At 36.2% G+C, this 25,058-nt stretch overlaps 1 protein-coding gene across 1 annotated transcript in view; it reads right to left on the minus strand.

Moving 5' to 3' along the window:
• The window catches only part of MYO16 (myosin XVI), a 253,364-nt gene that overhangs the window by 191,082 nt on the left and 37,224 nt on the right, over nucleotides 1-25,058 (minus strand). The window contains exon 4 of the mRNA XM_009085476.4: nucleotides 12,759-12,867. Within this exon, the coding sequence (XP_009083724.3) occupies nucleotides 12,759-12,867 (109 nt within the window). The remainder of the gene's footprint in view (nucleotides 1-12,758; nucleotides 12,868-25,058) is intronic.

Here is a 25,058-nt window from a genome sequence, read left to right on the forward strand (position 1 = left end):
GCAGTAGGAACAAATAGGAGGGGATGAGAGGAATGAAGGGTATGGGATTGCTTGTGTCAGCATTGCTCCTGAAAGAAGAATTGTCAAAGAACAATATTAAAAAGAAGATAAGCAGGGCAGTCTATAACCAAAAGAAAGCATGGTCTCCAGTCTGAAGACATTAAAAATAAGAACCAGGATACAACAATAGTGCAAAGTGATTAAATTAGCAACTGATTGTGGTTTGATTGGAACAAATAACCTTAATTTGGGACTTCATTCTTCTGCTTCTAGTTCCATGTGATTATTTAAATAAACATATAGAAGATGAAATTTGAGTATAAAAATTCCATTCTGGCCATGACATAGCAAAAAATCATATGAAGAAATGATTTTTTATTTTTCTTCCACATTTGTCACTAAGCTGAAAAATGACAAACTATAAATAAATTTAATGAAAATGTATTTAATAATGTTTTACCTTCAACAGTTCTTAAAGTTCTTTACTAAAAAAACTGAAGCATGTTTCAGGGTAAAATCATATTTTGAGTTTCTGAGTTTTAATCTGCCCTGTAGAAATGGGTGTACATTTATACCCTTGTATAAATGGGAACACAATATATAGTTCATCAAAGAATTCAAATAGTTTTTTCCAACATGCCTCTGTATGTACAGCTTTATGTTCTGCTGCCTGCAACACTTATAAGAGTTTGAGCTCTGAAGTGAAATGTTCAGTGTGATCACTGTCTTCCTATTCTCTTATTTTTAGATCTGTCACCTAAATGATTTTTTTAATCTGGATCAACCCTGTAATCTTTCATGTAACGTAGACAAACACACACATATATACATATATATATATATACATATATCTCCATAAGAGTGCGTGTGTGTATATATATATATATATAAATATGATATTGATGGATTAAATTAGGCGATGTCCCCAAAGGAGAATGTGTTTAACATCCTTACTGAAAGTTGCTAGACCAGAACATAATGCCAATTTCACAGTAGGCTTGCAGTGTCTCCTAACAATCAATTTTTTTTGTCAGAACTAAAACTTTTATGCCTTCATCACATTTCAGAGTAATGACTTGAAACTACCTGCTGACATTTACAGACTACCAATGCTGCATGATGTCAATTAAATATTTTTTTTCCTTTCTGTTTCTACCCATTTCCTGCTTTTTGCAACAGTAAATTAATGGTTTAATACTTTTTTCTCAGTGACAGAACTCTCCCAAATGCCTAAGGGCAATATACACCCAAAATTAATTATCATTTGCAGTGTTGACTTGGCATTTTAAACACTCAACCTTGAAGACTGAGCAGACAAAATTAAACTTCACTGGTCCAGATGAAGTTTTTTCTAATGTTCTCAAGTAAGGAAGATTAAAGTTAAAAAATAGATGAAGCATTTTATACCTGATGAAGGCAGACATGCTTAAGAACTGCTGACTGAACTTATGTCAATTTTTCTTTCTCTTTTTATATCCGGTAAACAATTAGAAAAAGTTTTGGGTTTCAAGTAGAGAGGAAATGGGTGGAAATTAATTTACTAGCTCTTTATCTGAGAATAGCTCAAACACTCAAAACCAAAAACTAAGTTCACAATCCACAAATTAGAAATACAGTTTCTGATTTTCTCAGGAAGAAAAAATGAAAAATGAAAAGAAAAACCAAAAAAACCCCAAAACACTGAGAGTGAAACACAGCTATTTCCTTCATCAGATTTAACATAAATTACAGTAATGCCTCAAGTTGAGGGCAGAGGCCAGCTGAGTCTACTCAGCCTTTTCTAGCAATTTACTACTGACTTACACCCAACACAGTCAGAGAATTAACATACCAGTACATTGTTATTTTAACAGTGAAATATTGATCCTTACTCCCTGTAAATTGCCTTTTATAGAAACTTGGTATGACTTAGCTGGGGCTACAAAAAACCTAGCCATTGAAAAATTAACTCTGCTCATGTTTAAGAGAAAATCAAGAAATGCATTCATTTGCATTAACTGCTGCTTAATAATAATTTTCTATCATCAATATAATGCAGCCATGAGCTCAGACAAAACACACAAACCATGCCACAGAGCAACAGAAGTCACAGTCTGTGTGAATGTGAAACCTATTCAAGACAGCTTTACTGGCTTCAAACCAAGAGCTGTGTAAATGAATGATACATTTTTCCATAAACAAACAGAAGTAAATCAGCCCACAAGAGAGGTACCAAAGTGACATGCTTCCACAGACTTCACTTTTTAAATATTCAGAGTAGATTTGAAAATGATATAGAAACAATAGTTTCCCTTTTTGTTCCTTTACAAAAAATATAATGAAAACACGCAAAAATAATCTGTTTCAGTCTTAGAAATGTAGTTTTGAATTCCAAGAACTTAGGAGCTATTAGGCTTCAAGCAAGGACTTCTCTGGTGGGGAGCTCAGAAGCAGATTTATCAAGCATGCACATGTATCATTCTGTGAGGCTCAAAAAAGGAGACCTTGTCAATAAGTGCTTTCCCTTAATCAAGTTCATAATTCTGGGGAGTTTGCTTTCCCTCCCCAGGGTGTGATACTTTCCAGGAATTTAGATGGAACAAAAAAATGCTACTCATACAGTAAGTAACTCTCACTGCCTGAATCAAAGCGTGACCTTCACGTTGCTTTCCAAAGGGGAAATGTGGTTTAGATATTCAGCTGAAATGGGAAGACAGCCAACATGAATAAAAAGAGGAAGAAAAACACATTGGCATCTACTATGGGAATAGATTCACATTTCAAAAACTGGAAAGTCAAAAAGAAAAAAAGTCATATGATGGCAAAAACACTCCAAATATCCTTTAAAATCAGAAGAGCTACATGGTCACAAATTCTTTTAGGTTATGCAGGAGCATAACCTAAAAGCTACAAAATAAATTACCTCTTACTGTTTAAGAAAATCACCTGACAGGGCTGTTTCATGTGCTCTGGCTGTCTCACCTTCTCTGGCATTTAGTTATAGAAGTGACAACCAAAAGGAATACAAAAACCTCAGATAAATAATGCAAAAGTAACCTTCCAAAAGTTTCACTAATAAGGAAATATAAAGCAAACAGAACTGAGGGTTGCTATTACACACATTTTTCACACAAACATCCAGTACAAAGAAGTGTGCAAGGAGAACACCCATTCCTGGGATCAGTACAAAGGAGAGCACTGAAGCACTCTGGCAAACACCCACTGCACCCACCCTCAGCAGCCACTCCTGCTGTAACATGCAGGTCTCATTCTCCAATGGGCTTTACATTCTTAAGGAGAGGTCAACAGCATTTTGTCTTGCAAACACAAATGTACATCAAAAACTTGCAATGGCTTTGAGAAGCCCATGTCTCTTCTCATACTTGAGTTTTCTCTCACTCTTATCTATATATCTGCCCTTCCTGCACAGAGCTGTATATAAATCAAGGTTCTTCACCCCATGTATGATGAGCCTCTCTTACTCTTCTATAATTCAGAGGATACCACAGTTCAGAATTTGTATTTTTCTTCTGTGCAGCATAGAATAGGATGCTAAAAAACATAAATCATGATACTTAAAATAAAAATAAATCATAAGTACTTAAATACTTTAAGTACTAATTTTAATTCATTGAAATATCTGCATGTATCTATTACTTTATTTGCTTAAAGTTTTAGAAAGACTTTTCTGGCTTCTTACTAGATATCTTTGTAAAAAGCATTCTTTTTGTGAGAATACATTGTTCAATAGACCTTATACATATCACTTGGCATTACGTGAGTCTGACTTTCAAAGGTCAGCATATAAACAAATCCATGCCAGCAACATTTACTATGCAAGAAGGGAAGCCAGTATTTTCAGATTCTGCAAAAGAACAAATGCTGGTAAAACTACTGAAGCCTATAGCTCTAACTCACTGCAGCAGTACTGACTGATTGTTGCTGGAGGTTTTTGCCTGTCTGCCTTTAAAGATATCATTACATATGTTTAGTGAAGCATCTTTAGTTCCATAGACTGACTTGGGCTGGAAGAAGCCTTAAAGATCATCTGTTCAATCACCCAGCTATGGGCAAGGTGATTGAACTAGAAAAAAACCTTTCACTAGGCCACATTGCTCAGAGTCCCATCCAACTTGGCCTTGAGCGCTCCCATGGATGAGGCATCCACAGCTTCTCTGGGCAACCTGTTCCATCCCCACAGTAAGGAATTTCTCCTAAATATCTAAACTAAACTTACTCTCTTTCAGTTTAAAACTAATGTCCCTGTCCTGTCACTACGTGTCCATGTAAGCAGTCTCATTCTGTCTTTCCTATAGGCTCCCCTCAGGTATTGGAAGGCTGCAACTAGGTCATGCCAAACTCTCTTTTCCAGGCTGAACAAACTCAATTCTCTGAGCCTTTCCTCATAGGAGAGATTCTCCATCCCTCCAATTATCTTGTTGGCCTCCTCTCTACTCATTGCAACAGCTCTGTGTCCTTCCTGTGCTGGGGAGGCAGGAGCTGGATGCAGCACTGCAGGTGGGCTCTCACCAGAGTGGAGCAGAGGGGCAGAACCACGAACCACCTCCATTGACCTGCTGCCCACACTGCTTTGGATGCAGTCCAAGGCACAGTTGGCTTCCTGGGCTGATCAGGTTTATCTCCTTCTAGTCTGAATATGCTATCAAAAGTGAAGTTCCCACCTCCTCCTCATGTAGATATCAGAGTGACAATTCTCCCACACTACTGAACATGCTTTTCTTCCTCTCTCTTCTACAATAAGGACATTGATGATCCTTGCAGCTAAAATTAGTTAAGTGAACTGTCTCTTAACTTACATGAAAACAAAAATATTTTTTGTAATTTATTTTAAAAGGCTTACACAATTTCAAGGCTTAATAATAATGTATTAATTTGTGGATATGTAATGCATGTTTATTTTTTTGTTATATTAATACTAGAACACAGAAGCAAAATATACTATATCTCTGTCTCTGGCTACTTCTGGTAAATATCATGTCTGAAATGAGATCATCACAGATGGTATTTCTACACTACAGATTTTGCTGCAAGGTTTTAATATGCTATAGTTATTTTTTTGTGAGAGAGCAGTAAAAGCAGGCTACTTAACAAATGCAAGGGAGGCAGGAGCTGAGGGTGAAGACAGGTCAGGCAGGTCACCATCCTTGCAGGGCACAGTTCCACATCCCAAAAAGGCAAATAGAACAGGTCTGGTGATGGGAATTAGGGCTAACAGAAGTTCTGTGGTTGCCAGAAAAGGCTCCAGTGACAAATCCAAGTAAATCAGATCAATCAAAGAGTCAAGTCTGAGGTCCAGGTTTGGGGTCAGCATGGATCATGACTGGGCACAGGACTGCCCCAAGAAAGGACCTGAGACTAAATGTGGCTCCAGAGACAAAGGATGGATGAAAGATCATGACAATGCTGCTCCCAGCTTTGTCCCCCAGCTTAGCTCCTTCCCACCCAACAGCTCCCAGGTCACACTGCTGGCCTTGAGCTCTGGCAGCCAGAGCCCTGGGAGCAGGGGTGGAGGGCACGGGGGCTGTGGGTGCACTGCAGGCACTGACATTTCTTTCCATCTTGATTAAGGTTATAGTTTTAGGAGTTGTATAAAAAAGTGATAACATGGTTCTGATGGTAATGAAACTGATTATTTCTTGATGAGTTGTTTAAAACTACACTGAAAAGGCATACCCAGTTCCTGATGTTCTTCACAATATTTTCTCAAATCTTAGCAAATTGGTCAAGGAGATGCCTGTCTTTCCTCTTCCAGCATCTGTTAGAAAACTAGATAATAAACTACTGGCTATAATTTTAAATGTTAATTTCAATGTCAAAAATTGACTGCAAAGTGAATTTAAATGTTTTCCCTTTGATAGAAACATATGGGTGACATGCTGGAAGGATAAAAACATTAAGAAGAATCCAAGACTTCAAAGCCCCCCAAGAACTATAAAAAATTAAAAATTAAGGTAGCTCATTCACACTTATAATAGAAAACACAAAGGCCAAAGGAAAAAAAACATTGTCAGCTATGAAATTTTCCAATGTCTCACATTTTCCATGTGCTTCATTTTTTGAAAGGACCTACTGAAACATTTCATTTATTCATCTGTTCTCACTGGCAACACCAGCATCTAAACCCTACCATCAATTAATCAGGTTCTCAGAAAATAGATTTTTTGTGTGTGTGATAATCTTATGGGTAGGTGGTTCCCAATCAACAAGAATCAAAGGGAAAAAACTTTGAGCCACCCTGAGGCAGTTTTGTTTTGATTGCCTATTTTTCTGTCAACCTCCTGCATTAATATTGTTGAAAGAAAATTTGTGAGCATAAATTAAGATCGTGGTGCATGTGCTTCTGAAACAGAAAATATATTAGGGAATTTAGTTTTAGCTGAAGCTTGCTGATCTTAGTGCTAACAATCTCTATGTGTTGGCATTTACGTGAGTTCTTACTGGAGTATATTAGCAATAATTTCTTAATATCTGTGAAATAGTTTGAAATACTAAAGTCTAGACCAGTATTTTTCTGAAATAATATTATTTTACATCCCTTTATTTTCTTGACTGCACTGAAGAAACTCTAAGAGTTTTTCTCCCCTCATTGGATTACTAGATCTGTTCAGGGGTTTCTGTATCACAACCTCAACACTAAAACATTTTGGTGTACATATTCATTCTTTTTAACTAACAACAAATAATCCAAATGAAAAATACACACAACTAGGGAATTCATTTTGATCTTATTCTTACAAAAAGTGCCAGAGTATTGAGAAGCACACAAGGAGATGTACTGCCCAGGTGTTGGCAGTTGTGGGGAGAGGCAGGGGCTGTCCCATCAGTTCTAGCAGACCTTCAGGAGGACACAGCTGAGCCTGCATCCAAGAGTGACCCCTGGCAAAGCAGACACACACTCCTAAAGGAGCTCCATACCTGAAAAAAACAAAACAACCCAGAATGGAGCAGAGGAAAGTGTGAAGAAGAAAAGGGGCAGAGAGGGAGACTGCCATGTACCAAGTCCCCACCTCCATGTGCTGCTTGTGATAGTTGAAGAGTTTGGAGTGAAGAAGTGAAGCCTGAAAAGAGGGGAGGAAAAGTCTTGTCCTAATATGTTTGTCTTTCTATTTTTCTCTACCTGAGCCTATTCCAGTTGACTAATTCCACCAAGTTGAATCTGTTTAGCCTGTGACAGTAACTGGTAAGCAATCTTGCTGTCATTGTCAGAAAGGGAATGGGTGAGCAGCTTTGTGGGAACTTTTACTGCAACCACACCAGATTTTATAGATAACTTCAAATTAACTCACAGTTTAATTTTGGTATATCTTCCTATCACATTCCAGATTACTGTAAAGTGTCAGGTTTGCAGTAAATTTTTCCTTAATCCTTGCCCACTACTTTTCTAAATTAGATTTTTCTGCACATGTCATATGTCCCATATGTTGTTAACTGTTGGCTTCAGGGAAATTCTCCTTATTGTAGTAATTGACAAGTTGGCTATTTCTGGCTAATGTTAAAAGCTGTCTTCTGTGTAGGAATCTGCACTAACTAACATTTAGCTTTTTTTTTTTAATTTCTACCTACTGCTGCAAGGCAGAAAATAAATTTGTTTCTTCTATTTTGCAGCTGAAGAGTAAAGCTTAATTCCCTTGCTAGTAAAAATTTAACAAACAATTATCTATATTTGCAAAATCTGCACAACATTTTAACTGATTTAAACCATACAAAACCACCTAAATGGATGGGGCTTGCACATGATTTTTGCTCTCTATGCAGTTTTCTGAGACACCTGAATATGATCCTTTTAATATTCAGGGAAAAAAACAGACCTATTATTCCCCCAGCTTGGAATAGCATAATAGATTTTGCTTAACTGCATGAATCTCTGTTACCATCAAAGGTCAATAACCTTTTATCAGCTATTTTAAATTCATTTGCCCCCACAGAAACTGAATAGTACTGTGTAAAATATTTTGCAGAAAAGCAATACCCATTTTTCTCCTGTACCTTTGTCACAGTAGGAAAAGGAGTACCATCTGTACCTTTGCGTAGATTATTTAAATATAGTCAATCTCCAAAAAATAAAATCATGACAGACGGTTTTCTTTTGCTGAAGTAATTATCTGCTACTGCATGAAACTCTCACTACACAACAGATAAGAAAGCCATTAAAATTGCTTTAAAATCCATGTGATATGTAGACAGTTCTTTTAAAAAAAGTAAATGTCCAACTATTCTCAGATTTAACAAAAAGGCTGATGTTGTTGGAGTGCACAGTTATCCTACTGAAAACTGAAGCCTGAGATCTTGGAGGAAAAAAGAGATATTTTACTTGGAAACGAATTACAGTGAATGTGTCATCTCCTATGACCTGGCAAACACAGAACCAAGACTTATCTGTCAGTCAGTTTTAGTTTATAGCTGAGTCATGCAGTCCACTATACAGCTAAACATCAAGTAACGAAATAAAATAAAATGCTGCATTCCTCAAAGTATTAAATATTTAAAACAGCCTAGTGGAAAAGGAGGAAACAGGATCATATGCCATGATCAGAGTTTCACTGACACAGTTCCACAACAGAACATTCTGCCTCCAGAAACACTGTCAGTCACCTAAAGTTTGGTTGTTTCAAAATGTCATAAATGACTCAAAAGATTTGCCTTAAAATATAAAGCGGTTATTAACCAAAACAAAGGTTATGGAAGGTGCTGGGTGGACTTTCTTGATGATTTCAATAATCAGTCAGGTTTAGAATAAAGCAGGACAAACAATGAAATTTTCCAGTGCTGCAGGAATGAGAGACTGAGTGAGGTGAGCTACACACCATGACAAGGACTTTCTGAATTTGTCATCTCTTCAGAACAGCGAGAAGTTTTATTGTGTAATATTACTCATTGTATATGCTTCTAATTCTTTGCTTGTTAAATAAACAGGTTTTTTTCCATTTTTCTCCAAGGAAATGTTTTCTCAAACCAGTTGGGGGAGAGGAGCTGCTTGAATCTGCTTTCTAGAGGGACCCCTTTAGAAGTTTTCTCCCAGATTTATCCTAAACCAGGGCACATTGTTTTTTTCATTTCAGCTCTGAAGAGAGACACTTTCTGAAAGTAAACAGTGAATGGATATGAAGCTGAAGGTGTAAGAGGCAACAAAGAAAACTTCAAATGAAAAGAAAATGAAAAAAAAATATATAAAGATGGGTTAGCACTGGAATGGAAGCCTAGAGAGAAGTAGAATCTCCAGTCCCACCTGGCCTACTCTCAGTTGGCCTTGCCCCAGCAGATGTTGAAGTCCTCAAATGTCATTACTTTCGTTTCATAGCAAAACAGGAACACCAGTAACTTGGAAAACCAATGACATCTTGGCACAGAACAAATGTAACAGCTTTTACTGGTGTTTTTCTTGTAGCTGGTCAAATTAATAACCCTTCTCTTCTCTACAGTCAGCATTTCCTAGAACTGCACTATTGATAGGAGTATAGACTACTGAATGGGGACCTACACACAGACCTGTAAATTTAAATATCCTAAAAGTCATCCTACACAGCAGACTTCTGTGTGCCAGCTGGCCATTCTGGGCTCCCTCCATAGCCCATAGAAAGAAGCAGGCAGTTCAGATCCTAATTCAGGTGCCTCATTACAGATGCCTACCTTCAAAGCATCTCTTTTGCTCTAAGAAGGGTTTGCTATAGAGTGGCTACCAGATATTAGATTTAGATAAATCAATCCAAAGAGAGTCCTTGAGTTCATGAGCCCACTAGGCTTCTGAATGCCCTTTGAACATAATCTAATATGATACAGTTAAGCTGTTCCACACACTTTTCTAAGTATAAAGCAGTTTGCTGTATTTCCCTTCCATCCTCGGTTAGAGATATCTCAAATGAAACTTACAATATGGCAGAGTTGTTACCCAACAGAAACAATGATCTTAATATGCAGAGGATGCATACCTCAAATTCTGTTCTCTTAGGTAACTGAAGTCTGCTAATTTCTTTCTTCAGTCAATAATTACTTAATACAATGTAACATTATTAATATAATGTTATGTAATAGCAGAGCAAGCTAATTTCTGTACAGGAAAAGAGAATATTTTAATGAAACAGTAATAATTTCATTAGACTTCGGTAATAAAATCTCCACAAAACATCCTAATAAGGTATATGCCATAACAGTAAAGTATATATCAGAGCTTTCTGGCAGTGGCTAGACGATTACAATATTCTGTACTTGTGGTACTCCTGTGCCCTCACAGATCATTTACAAGCAGAACTCAAAAACCAACTCCAGTAACTGTTTTAAAATATATAAATCACTAAAGGCATCCAAGGCTATTGTTATCACTTATGGCTGCAGGCCTTCCGCAGAGTAAATTAGGTTACTTCAAACAATGAAGTGCAGTTGAGTCACTGAGATCTGTGGTGAAATTAAACAGATACAGTGAACTACCACAGTAGTAAAATCTGTAAGAAGTTGTATACACACTAGACCTCTAAGAACTTAATGTTTTCAATTAACAATGTTTTCTGTGGTTTCAAAGCTACTTGTTCCCATCTTACTTTTTTTCATCAGAGTAAATTGATAGCTTCTGCTTTTCTCATTAGCTAAGCTATAAGGCACCTAATTTTACTTTTCTCTGTGATCTCTGCAATTAGAGGCAATGACTGGAGTGTAGTCTACTCTACACACAAATCTCTTAAAATTTTAAACCAGAATGCACAACTGAATGAAGAATTGAAACATGAAAATGAAATGAAAACATTTTAGGAATGCAGGGAAATTCAGAGAATAGGGAAATATTCCTAATACATTGTATTTAAAGGCTGAGACTTTGGTAGGGTGTTTCTCAATACTACAGTCAGTATTTATATATATACTATATTTTATATTTATATATATACTATATTTTATATTTATATATATACTATATTTTATATTTATACTATATATTTATATATATACTATATATTTTTATATATACTATATATTTATATACTATACAGTATTTACTACAGGCTCAGCTAATCTTGTATAAAGAGGCTTGGTCCTGTCCTTGCTCTGTGTTGAGGTATTCAAATGCAGGTGTTAATGGGGATTGCTGCCACGAGAACTTCACCAAAACAATGCACAGATAAACACTGAGGGTGGGAAGTTCAAAGTAATTTATACTTATAGAGCTTAATTTCCTTCAAGAATCTCCTCCACAGTTACTATTAATCTTGGTAGGCTACACAAATATTTCATAGGTCCTAACTAAATTTCAAAAGTCAAGTGCAAAATAAGGATACTTTGAGCTGCCTATTGTTACAAGAACAATACTAGCAGACCAAGGAAAGCTGATGAGCATTTTGACATTGATCACCCAAAGACCAGGTCTTCATGCACTACTTCATGAAGGGGTAGGATTGATCTATCCTAACAATCTAAACCTAAAATTTGTCAAATTAAGTTCTTATTAGTCAGCAGAAAGAAATAGTCCTGAGAGTCAGTTCTCCTCACCTAGCCAGGTTAGAAAGAGATGAAACAATGCATACATTTCCTCTTTCTCTCTTTTGACCTAAAGGTCTGGATGATTAACTTAAGCCTATCTACCTAAAGTTAGTAGAGCTAGATGTCGCCTTCAAGATATTTAAGTTTCTTTAATTTGGTAACTTCCAACATTTACAGAATCACTGTTTAATTATGAACAGTGCCTCTCTTTCCTACTGTAAAAGAGATACCACTATAAGCAGACTACATCTTGTATGCTACAGGAGTTTTGCATGTTACCTGTTGAGAGTCAAAGTATTTGGAACATTTAGACAACAAATATCTGTGTTTTTAAAGGCAATCAAGGTTTTAGAAGCTAATAGCTGCTTTGCCATTATAAAAATCCAAAACCAGAGCTGTGAAGACACTGCCACATACCAAGGAAACAAAATTATAAAACATGCAATACTCTGGATGTGTGCAGTACAGGACCTGACACTGATTTCCTTGACATTTTCCTTAAGGGTTCATGAACAAAATATAATTTAACTTAGTTTATGCTAAAAAAGATTCCTTATATGGAGACAATGTTGAAAATACAAATTTTTACATTATTGCTCATTATCAATGCTTAATGCCTAATCCTCAGTGTTAAGATGAGCACATACAATGTTAAGACAACCCCTCATAGTCAAAAATAATGTTAGAAATCTCACTTCAGAACTCATATCTAAGTTTGGAACTGATGAGCAAAAAACCCAGTTTTTCAATACAAGTCCTGTCATCTATAACATATTAAGCATAATTCATAACCTTGCTACAGTATTTTCACAATTAAAAAACCTTAAACCAACATCAATATTTCTGAATGAGAGATAAAGTATCATACACATTTTCATTCAAATTATTTGCAAAAATTTATTTATTTAGTAGTCTAGCACTTGGAAAAAATATTTTCTGAGACTATAGATGGGAAATGAAACAGAATGTGAAACCTAGTCCTTGAAAAGTTAAATTAGTAGTTTTAAAAGCTCCTGTATTGCTGCAGTTTCTCTGCTTTGAGTTTACATTCTTACATCTCCATACAAAAGGTCAGAAGTAGTTTTGACAATGTCAACTGCCATTAACCTTTTTTAGTTGTTCCAATTTAAACACACTGAAAACACTTGTGGTTCCAAATTATCTTCCTCCCCTTCATCCCCAAACTGATATAGTTCAATTTGCTTTGGTGGGACTTCCATCAGATCAATACACATCCTTATTGTTTTTATGACATGTTCAATAGAAGCATTCCAAAAGCTAAAGAGCTGACTTACCATTTTCTTCCAAGTACATCAGAAGGATGCTGCTAGATTCAGTCCCTTCTACAGCATAATCAAGTGCAATATTTCCATTAACATCTTGCAGAAGCACATTTGCTCCAGCCTACAGACAAGAATTAAAAGTTCTTTAAGTTTTTGCACTGAAATCTCAAAACACAACTGAGGTTCTTACATGATCCTATTCAAAAACATTTCAAAGCTGGGGTTCTTAAGCAGCAGGCTGATTATAACCTGAAACAAAACCAAAGACACAAAAAGGCAAAGACAAAATGAAGGACTGATGAATGTCAAGAAGGCTGCCTTTGTCTGAGGCAGCTGACACTGTTGCCACACAAGCTGTCCAGTCTGGCTTTGCCACGCAGATGTCTGAGTTGCTCATCGGTGAGTTTTGGAACCACCACCATTTACAGCAAAACACTTTAAAGCCAGCTGTCACTGACTACAGCCTGCCTTAAAACACTCCACCAGTAAGCAGCAGTGGTCAGGGGTGACTGACAAGCAGCACAGGCACCCCTGCAGCAGGGATGGGCAGACAGCTGGCCTGGGTAACCTTGTCAGCTGGCCTGACCTCTTAAGGCCTCATCCATCAATCCAACCTCAAAGAGAACCACCTATTGCTAAATGAAATTGCCATTTGTCACCAACTGGAGACAATGAAAATGAGCTTGATAATTTCAACTGTAGTCTCTAAAGAAGCCAGGCTGAAATTTCTCTAAGTTTCATTCAGAATTCAATATAAATGAGTGACATCTAAGAAGAGCCCTTGGGGTTGAGGGGTGGTGAAATGAACAGATTCATGAGAAGCTTGAAAATAAACCACCAGCATGATTGTATTTTCTACATTAAAGATTGTTAATGTAAGAGATTGTAAGTGTAAGAATCTGTAGGAAAAATATACTTTTTTTTTAAGTTAAAAAGCTGTCATCCTTGAAAATATAAATGTCTGGTGGACATAGAAACTTACATTACTAGTGTTACATCATTAGAAGTTACATTACCAGTGAACTGCCATGTATCTTCTTCAAGAGGCTGTAACATTAATTAATTTCAAATTTCTTTCAATGGCTTTTAATGGCAAGGAGTCATGAAATAAGTGTGACCTCAGGTAAATTTAATTACTTTTCTTAACAGCTCGTATGATAAAGAGTTTAATAAAAATGAGAAGTGCCAAGGACTGCCTTTTTAAAACCACAGCAGCAGAGGTCAAATGCAATATGAAATTATTAATAGAAGACATGACTGCTTTTTTCAGGAGCTTTCTCTGCAAGTATTGTACCAAAAAGAAACTTGCAGTAGGCTCAGGTTCTGGCTCAGCCTGTAATTTGACACAAAAAAATGGGCAAATTCATGTAAGCTTTATGTTATCAAACTTGAAGCTGAACTGTTAGTCTGAGGTGATCTGAGTTTCCAACACAGTGACCAGGGGCCAGACAGGCATCAAAAATTACTCCCCTCAGCTGTCTCAAACATCTCTTACATCCTGTTAGATCAGATTCTATGCAGCAAAATAATCTGTACTCCTGCAAAACACACTGCTTCGTTCTAGCCTTATCTTGTTGCACTGACTGTAAGGGGAGCCCAGAGAGCAAATTTGGATTAGATGTACTTCTTCTGAATTTTTAAATGAAATTAGATAAGAGGATTTGACTCTCATGCTCATTGAAAAGGAGTAGAAGAAGACTTAAAAGTGTAAAATCTTACATTCATGATAGTGCTATGAAAGTAAATTTCAGCTGTCTGTCCAGCCAGATAAAATCAAAAAGATGGTAGGAGATCAAATAAAGGGTGGATTTGAAGATCATAGTATCTTTAGGTGATGGTTTAACAACTACTTATTGCACTTGTTCCACTACTAGGAAGTACAATTTTTGTTTTGCTTTCTACCCATGTGTTGGTGAAGGCAGAAATATGAAAGCAAAATAATTTCATATCTCATTACCTTGCATATAACAAAAACCCAGAAAATTTTGCAGGTATCTATTCTTCCTTGCACGTATATAATCTCCAGGTAATGTCAAAAGACCATTTTCTTCCTTGAGTTGAGTTAAGAAACCAAAAGACCTTTGACATACCAAACACAGGAAAAGTAGGATAATTACTTTGGTCAGCAGCACACTTTAAATTCATTTCTAAGATGTAATATCACAGAAGGAAGGATACAATATGGAATTACTCATCTCCAAGTAATTTTATTGGTTATTTCTATACTAATATCTTGAGAAATGTTTGCAATGCTCCCAAGCAGTTTATTTTATGGGTTTAATAATAGGCATTTTTAATTTGGTTTGGAATTTTTAATTTTTAATTTTAATTTTTAATTATCATCCCTGCCTCCCAGCTCTGCACCATCTATGAGCTTACTGGAGCGTGCTCTGTCTCACTGCACACATCCGCAATGAAGACCTTGAACAGGACTAGACCACTACCAACCAGGGGCTACACCACTGGTGTGGAACACATTGCAAACATCACAGGTATTGTACCTTGGTTTAGATTCAGATGGCCAGAACTCTGCTAATGAACTTGAGTGCTCTGATACATTTACAACCTTGTAGGCCAGACAATAAGAAACCCAGATGTGACTAGAGACAGAATTCAGATTATCTGAATAGAGTCCTACTTTGTTCTTAGGTTTCTGCTCACAGCCCTTGACGGAAACAGGAGGAAAACTGTCTCCATGCTGCTGATATTGCTTTCCAAATTTGCATGCATACCTTGTTTATACTTTAAACGTGATTCCATATTTATTCCATTTCAATACAACTCACTTGAATTCTGCATGCAGTGCTCAATATATGTGAAAAGTTACTGGCTTACTCATTTTCAACACATCCTCTTTTTCATGTCATTTCTCAATAAAAATGATAAATGTTTTACAAAATTGTATGCACTATATTCCATATATACAAAAATATTTTTGAGATAATTGTCTGCAATGATAAATTGTTTCTATTTTAGTAAGACTACAGAGGGAACAATTTTAAATATATTACCTTAAGGTGTTTCTAAAGACACCAGGTTAAATAACACCAAATGCAAAATGCAACTGAAGTGCATTTGCGCTATGCAGAATGACATCCACATGCAGATACAGCAAAAGAGATTGAACTCTGGTCATCAATAATAACTGAGTAGACTTTATCAGATTTACATAATATCCCCACATAGTCAGAAATCTGAGCCTGCTGCTAAAGAGAAAACACCTTTGGCTAGTGAAAGGACAAAAGATTTCCTTTCTAGCTCCAGCAATGATGATTTAAAATACTTCAGTTTTTATTAGGATCACACTAGCTTGTGTTTTTTAATTCTGTTTTAATTTCTGTCTGTTTACCTATCTGCAGAATCTCTGATGTTTTCAACGTTTTCATTTCAGAAAACCAGAGTAGAATAGCTAATTTCCAAATAAAGTGGTGTCCCTAAAGATTAGCTAGAGAGCTCAGCAGCAATATTGCTGACATAGGTTAGATGTGCACAGTTCCACAGTACTAATCTATGTGCATGACCACATTTTTTACCAACATGATGCAGTTTAAGATGGTTTCCCACTCAGTGGAAGAGAGATGAGCAACTTCAGATTCAGTGTAGAGTACGTGACACAAGTACATCTCAAGTGACACTTATCCCATGATCACATCTTTGTACAGCTAAACTTGGAGCTAATTTAAGATAGTACAAAGAAAACTGCTTTTGCTTAACAGGATGATGTAGGAGCTTAACTCTTCCTCCCCAAATCACGTTCCAGAAAATGGGGAAAGAACCATGGAGTTTCTGAAGTCTAAGCACTACTGCAAGTTTTGATTTGCAAGAATTTACAAGAACTAGCAACTGCATGACATCATCACATGTGAACAGTCCTCTACAGTGCTCTGTCCCTATAGAAGCTACCCCTTGCCCCTTGGGAGAGGCACCCAAGGATAAATGCAATCACAAATTCTTAAGACTGTGTTGCTGCAGCTGTATCCAGTGGATCAATGTCCAAACTCCCACTGCTAAGTTAAAGTTGAGTTTAGTCCATATTCTACAGTTAGGAAGCCTAATGAGTGATATTGTTAACTCAGAGGCAATCAATAAGCAATCAATCAATCTCTCAACCTTTTTTTTTTAATAATTAACTGATTCTAAAAACCAATTTAATTTTCAAAGGGGCAAATTTTTTATTAAGTACTTAATTTTTTAGAAAGTATTAAAACTTCCTTCTGTGCTATTTATTATCTGGCCAATATTACTTCCTACTATTTCTTATCTCCGGTGCTGTGACACAACTTATGGTTCCCAAATGAAAAAAAAATCTACCTACCATTATCCAAAAAAAAAAAAAAAAAACCAAAAAAAAACCAAAACCAAAAAAAACACCAAACCCAAAAAAAAGAACAAGTGCCCAAGAATCTCCATTTTGAGGAATGTGTCCTTATTTAAAGATTTAAAGTGTTTTATTTCCTTCTGTGTCTCTGAAATCCACAATATTTTTGTATCGGCAGTCTATCTTTATCAGGACAGGTGAAAACCATATGAAAAGCTGTGGGCTTAGACCTTCTCCCGCCATCTCCAGTGTTCAAGGACAGAGGTCTTACCACTGGGTTGTATGTCCAGAAATTCAATGCCATCACACCAATGTGGACAGCAGTGTAATCTGATTTAAGCATTGTTTGAGGACTCCTAATTTACCAAGGTTCTCCAAAGACTTGGGAGAGATTTGGGCATTTCTCTGCCTAGGCACTACCTCTTGCTTACCTTCCCAGCTAGGATGTCACAGGTTTTGCAACCAAAGCTTGTGGTCAGAAGGGTTTCCTGGTGGAAATACTTTCTGAACCAGAGTCAGCATCAATCCACATTAGGTGGAAATTGGGCAGATTCCTGAAAGTCTGACTATGATTCAATTAAAATCTTGCAATTCTTTTCCTCTGTTTCATATCTTAAATTATTCTCTCAAAACTGTGGGCCATGCAGGTTATTAAAATATTTGAAATATTATTCATATAGTAGAAAGTCCCAGGTGCATTATAAAATATCTCTAATACAGAAATGATGACACAGCAATTGTCTCTGTCTCTTAGGATTACCACCATTGGGTTCATGAGGTTTTCTGAAGATAATCAGAAATACAGTATACCCTGAGGAATATGTGAATATGTGCAGATATTTAAAAAAAGAAAAAAAAGGGACAGAGGCAGAAAAAAAATTAATACACATGTTGCTATGGGAAAAAAAACAAACCAAAAACCAAAACCAAGCTTTTCTCCTAATTGGAGGCTTCTTCACAGTTCTTACATTGGTTCAATTGTTCTACAATATGCTAGCTGTGTGCAAATTGTGCAGTCACCTGTCAACCGCATCACAAAACCTGACTTTTCTAAACCCACTTATATTCTTATATTAGTAATCCATTTTTATTCAATTCCACGTTTCATATGTATATAACAGTATACACTTATATACATGCAAATGTAGAAACATTTACATACTATTCTCTCATCTATGTTCATCAATTTCTTGAAGGGATAGGCTAGCAATTTTTCATTAACAGCTTGAACAATTCACTTTATAAAATATAACCGCATGATTTACAAACCGCACCATTTTTTAAATGTCATAAGCCAAGATTAAATGTAGTTCTTCATGAAATATTCGTGGTGTTTCACCTCCTCTGACATGTGTAGCTGAATTTTTCCCCCTTTATGGACCTACTTTTTCACATTAATTCCATGAGAAGGTTTTGCTCGTTGAAGGACACCCAAGGTTTACACACACACACCCCTGCATGTTCTCATGTATGCCACAGCTACTGCGCTAATCCTACATCCTTGCCAAAGCCCTCAGCACACAAACAGTTAAAAAGAAAGCAAAAGTAATCAGGATATAAAGCTCTATTTCTTTGGGAATAAGGAAACATACAGGAAATCCCACATGCTCATGGCTCCATGGTACCATGCAATCTTGCTCTCTAACCTCGATGGCTTGCATAAATTTACATTCAAGATACCAAATCCCACAAATCTAGCTGGCTCCTCTTTGTGGCTGCTGTTAGACTTGTTTGAATCTCATTCCTTAACAAAGCAAAAGGAATAAGGCTGCTCTACACAGTGTTGTGGTTTAGGTCATTAGCACTGGATACCACTTTACACAAATTCACGATGCTGAACAGATGAGGAACAGTTCTCAAGGCAAAGCTCAAAAAAAAAAAAAAAAGAAAAAAAAGAAGCTGAAGGCCTCACCACATAAGGAAACCACAGACAAAGAAATAAAAACTAAAGTGAGATTGAGCAGCTGCTCTCAGTTCAAAAGCATGTCTTCCTTCCAACTCATTTTAACAACAGATTTTCTGCAGGCAGAAAATTATTTCACAGAAATCACAATACAGCTACTAGAAGAGCTAGGGGAAAAAAGTGATTAAAATTATAGGTCCTCCACTGACAGTTCCCCTACCTGCTGCCATCATAATTGAGTTCTGCCTTCTTAGTAAGAACAAAACTGAAAGACACAAGCTGAGTAACCTCTTTTGTAATCTCTTTGTCAGCACAAAAAAAAATCTAAAAAATATTTTACTAAATCTAAATATTGTCTCTCAGAACACTGATTGCAGACTTAATACTTTCATTTTAACTTTTCTCCACATAAACCTTTAAGGAAGACCCTTCCCCATGACACCACAGAATCTTAAGATATTTGGGAGATAGATAATCAATATCTACACTCTCCAGAGTAAATAAAGGATTCCTGTTCCAGAACAAAACATCAAAAGAAACCCATGAAAAAGGCTGATTCAGGAGTAGAAATTTGCCATGAAGGAAACCTATTTCTAAATACTTACTTTTACTCCTCCCCCCTCCAGGCATGACAAAGAAATGGAAAGGAATCAAAAATATTTATAAGCTAGTTAGAAAAATATGGAAATTCAGTACAGCCCATGGCAAACAGCACAGTCAGCTCAAAGCTGCTCTAGCTTCAGTTTTGGCTTATTGACCCTTAATGTAGGTTGACAAAAGAAAAGCAAGAAAAAAAGACAACATACTTCCCTCGTGGAAGACAAGAGTGTATCTGATGGAAAAATCAGTCTCCAAATAGGTATATCTGCTGCATAGCTAACCCTTGCAGCCTCCTGCCTTTCATACATCTTGAAGAAAAGCAAGGATGTGGAAATTTCACCTGTACAACAGCAATCCTTTAAAATGCCATTCTTCATCCTTTATCAGGCAATTTCCATCACTGCAGTCTGTGGGGGACACACCTGATATTTTATTAAATGGGAATTACAGTAACTCCAGACTGATGACTTGAGCTTCAAAGTACTATGTTTTACAAATAATAAACCATGTCTTCTCTTGGGCAGTTAGGTTTCTTGCAGTTAGTTAGGTTTCACATCAAAACACCACCATCCCTCAACCATAATGGATGCCATAACTTTTCCAAAAAAAAAAAGTTTTCATCAATAAATTCGTATGCATTGAAACCTGAACTCCTAAAATATTGAAAAAATGCAAACAGGGGCCTCATTAAGTCTGAAAATATTTTCTTCCTTTCTTTACAGAGTGTCTCTCAGCAAAGTAACAAGGACCCAAACTCGATATCTATACATATAAATTCAGAACTAAAATCTGTGGATCACAAATCAAAGTAGCAACTGTTAGGTACACTAACAAATGTTTCATGCATGCCTTACTTGGGCTTGTGTAGCAATAGAGAAAATGCAGGGAAACGAATCCTCCTGCTCAGCTGATTTCCTTCATAGCAGGGCATCATGTCAAGGTGTACTCATGAAAACAAATTCTCCCTTATTAAAATAGAAAAGACTCTCACTTCCTTTTACATGGACTTGCAGAGAGCACAGCTCTGCAAACTGAGCTGACCCAGGGCACCATTTACAGGACTCCTTCCATAACCTTGAATCAATGGTTACCTGCAGCAGGAGTTTCCACCTCTCACACAGGAAAGGCTGCAATATTACTGACTGCAATATTTGCTCTATTTCAGAGCTTTCAACTCTGTAAGGGTTGCTACTGTCTATAAACCCATGCCTGTCACATTACCAAAACTTTTCTTTCATAGGGAGTAGGAACTGTCTGCCATCTGGATGAGCTTAACTTGTGATATAATAAAGGTCTGAATTCATTTTCAGCATGCCTGATCCCACCCACATCAGAAAAACACAAACCTCAATCCCTTATGTCTGTGACAACACAGCCACCAGAATCAAAGCTGAATTCAGAGCTTTATAAGTGCCCTCCAGACATATAAAATAAGCTGAAAAGGATAAAACACCTATCTCCAAAAAAGCGCTCTCAATAAATAAGGAGAGAATGCACTGCTGAAAATGTTATGCTAATACTTTTATATAAATGCTAAAATAGATGCATTTGTATTAATACAAATTTATGTTATGCCACTATTACTCACTTTTTTCTATTATAGGTACATGCTAAACCAGTCAAGGAATGATCATAAAAATGTAGTTTAGGATATTCACTCATCCTTGTATAAGTATTTCAGCTGCACTGTGGATAAAAGTTTTTAATTTATGGCTCTTCTGGGTTCCATGTTGTAAAAAATGGTCACCAAAATCTGAATACACAACTTAACTGCTCATCAAAACAGACTTACTTTCTTGTTATAGTTTAGAAATTAAGATTTATGGGTGCATTCCAGTGTGCATAATGAACATCATAGTGTTCCAAAAATCCCAGGTGTGTACCTCTGTGACATGTTGGGTAAAAAAGGATAAAAGTATGTGCAAATACAGCGTCTGTTCATAAAAAACATTGTACAGTTGTATATATATATAGGATCACCAATGCCTACAAAAATCCCCGATTGTATTTGAAAATGTTCTTCTTGGATCCTGAATTACTTCACAAAATAGTAAAAAAAAAATAGTACTTTAAAATTGTCAAAAGTTCTACAACCATTTTGGCAACCATTTAGTTCATGAATAAAGCATTTTCCTCCTTAAACTAATAGAATGCAGGCAATGTCAGTTCACAAGAAAGATTTTCAGTAGAGTTAAAAAAAAAAAAAATAGGCTGTCATGGCACATATTACAGATTGCTTGACAGGCATAGTCTGTTTGACTAATGCATGCAGAAGATAAAAGAATTAGCACTGATGACTGAAAATGAAAGACCAACATTTTCCCATCTGTTTGTGCACCATGGGGACTTAAATTCCGCCCATCAGCTGGAAGGCATGAAAAAGGCAAAGAAAATCCCACTCAGTTCCAGTACTGAAGACTTCTGAAAACACCCTAGAAGTGTAGCACGTTTGCAACAGCATCTTTCAAAGTAAAATACACTTAAGCATGCAGTTCTGAAACAAAAAGTTAAAACCTAGTTATACAGAAGAGGTCAAATTTCTCAAGTTCCCACTATTGCCATGTCCTAGACTACAAAATTCATGAGGATTGGGGAATATTCTATTAATTCTAAAGGCATACAGATTTGTATTTGGATGTTAATCAGACAGCAAGTTGTCATTCATGGTGGTTCTTCAAATTCTGAATCCTAACAAAACCACCAAGGTTTCTTGGAATTTATAGTCTTAATTTCTAAACCAAATATAATCTGATTTCCCTGACTTAGCTTTGCCTCAAGCAATTATTCTTATTTTCTCTCTTCTCCCACACAAATATATTGAAACACTGAGAATCATCCAGCTGGTTTGCCTAGAAACTGGAAGAATGGAATTATTTTTGTGATATCCATTTCTGTTTCTTCCATACTTTATAAGTTTTTCAACAGCTTCAACTGATCATTCTCAATGTCATGAAAATCTCCACCTCAAATGCATGACTAAATTTTGCCACACAATTTGAACACTGATTGCCTCAGCCTCAGGGTGTCTTCACATGTAATCACTGCTGGTTTTATGACTGTGAGGAAATAGGCCTTAACAGCAATACTTTTTCTCTTCCTCTTATTGGCATGTGATGTGCATTCAGGCATGAGACAGTTTAGTTTAGCCACAGTGTAGGACAAATGAATCTACAGTTTCTGGTGTGACAGGCCATGGGCAGGACATACTCAGTTCTAGGGCTCTCACACAACTATGAGTTTTAACACCCAATTCTCCACTCTCTGCACATATGCTTTATTCAACCAGAAATTACAGATATGCACTTGCCTTAATACAATATCAATATTTCAATATTTTACCTGCCAAAAATTTTCCTTCCATTGAAAAAAAAAACATGTTACATTAAAGAACAGCTAATGAAGAATGATATAGCTATGATTTTGATCTCCAAAGCCAAGTATGACAAAATAGAAAACAATAATGGTGTTTCTTGCTTACTTTCCTACTTTATGAAGGCACCTCTTGGTTCAAAATACATGTTGCACATTTTCAGTGAGGGCTTCTCAGAAAAGAGACAAGAACATGAGGCATTAGGGTCTCAGAGGGTCTCTAAGAGCATGAAGACACTCCTTTTAGCTTAGTATGCAAAAAAAAGAATTTTGTTTGGAAAAATTACATGAATTGGATGTACCTGCTTGAATATCACAAAAATAATTTTATGTACTTCTAACTATTTTTAAACCATTTTATCCAAAAGTGTGAAAAAAAATTCAGAACGTATTTTTTCACTGAAATTTTGCATTTTTATTGAAAGTAGGAGGTAGACTAAAGAATTAAAAAATACAGGAAACTTGACTTGAATGTTATATATCATAGAAAAAAAATCTTTTTGCCTAGAATAGCATTCTCATTCCATTCTATTATTAAGATACTGCAGCAAGAATCCAAAAGATCAGAATGAGGTCAAAAGAAGGATAGTTGAAGTACAGAAGGAGGGGTATTTGACTTGATATTGCCAGCACTCAAATTATTTGGCAAGAAAAGGGAATTAGAAACTTCAAAGAGCATTGATGACTAAAGACTAAAATTTCCCCATCTGTTTCTGCACATGGGACTTGCAAACTTCCCATCAGTAGCCGAGCTTATGGAATAAAAGAAATTATTCGAGCACTGAATGTCTCTGATAACAGAATAGAAGCACACTTTCTTCTAATTTTATTTTAATTGTAATCATTAAAAATTATGACAGGCACACAAAAATGATCAGTCCCTGTCTTATATACTTACATAATACTCCAACAAAAGGTCACTTTTTGAAATTATTGCCTTTTATTTTTAGAACAAATAGAAAGAAAATCTCCTTCACACAGCAGGGAATGAGCCTTTGGAATTGCCTGTCAAAAAGTCTTTTTATCTGACACCACAGTTAGAGTTAACAGTTACTTTACAGCCATTAAGCAAGCCTGTAATTACATAAGGTCAAACAAATCTCATACTTTTGGAATTAAAAAAAATCATTCCCTGGGGTTAGCAAGAGCAGTCCCTTGTGTACAAAATTGGACAGTTAGCAAGGCACAGCATTATTGTAGGCAAACTGGAGATATGAAGCATCCACTGATGATCCACTACTGTACTGATAAGTACAAATTAAATACAAGATATCAAGGGTAAAGTTGTACTAATACATTTCCTTACAAAGTTCTATGTGTTTGTATGTATATAAATGTAATATGCATGCATATATATGGGAAAGTAGTGACACACACACACATATATATTTATACACAGATACACTCCAAACAAAACTGCAGGAGAAAGTTCTGCCTGGTAGCTTCACTTGAAAGAGTTTCCATCCCTGACACACCACAGAAGAGGACAGAACAAACAAAACAACCACATAGCTGCAAAGAAAGGAAGTTGATTTTGATGTCTCAGTACAGATTAAAAGTTGTTTTTTGAAAAAGCTTGTAGTTTACATGTTCAGTGTAAATAACATAAATGTAGAAAATCTAGCTGGGGGTAAGCCTCAAGGCCCCGTTTAACCTGATGGTTTTCTCCTCAATCCCCACAGTCTGGGGGGATTTTTCCCTTCCTGTCTATGCACACTGTCATATCCATGTCTTTGTATTTATGTTACTTGTGAAAATACAGATGCTGAATATTTTGAGATTATACACACATACACACACACGTGTATGTACTTGTGTGTGCGTATAAATTAAAAACACTTGAAATGGCACACATGAATAAATAGCACTGCTTCAGGTATGACATCAGATCTATCTTGCCATTTAATTAATGCAGAGAAAAAAGTCAGAGCCCATGTTAATGTATTTACACACAGAGAGTAAAAAGAAAGAAAATCTGTATTACATGTCTCTGGTGTAAAATGCAGGAGATTAAACAGCGTGCAATAAACAATAGCTGTATACAGCATATAGTTTCTGCAAACATAAATGTATCATGCAAGGAAGAAAGAGTACAAAACTGCTATTTTAACTCAATTTATTT

Source organism: Serinus canaria, chromosome 1, assembly GCF_022539315.1.
Source record: "Serinus canaria isolate serCan28SL12 chromosome 1, serCan2020, whole genome shotgun sequence".
Taxonomy (NCBI): Eukaryota; Metazoa; Chordata; class Aves; order Passeriformes; family Fringillidae; genus Serinus; species Serinus canaria.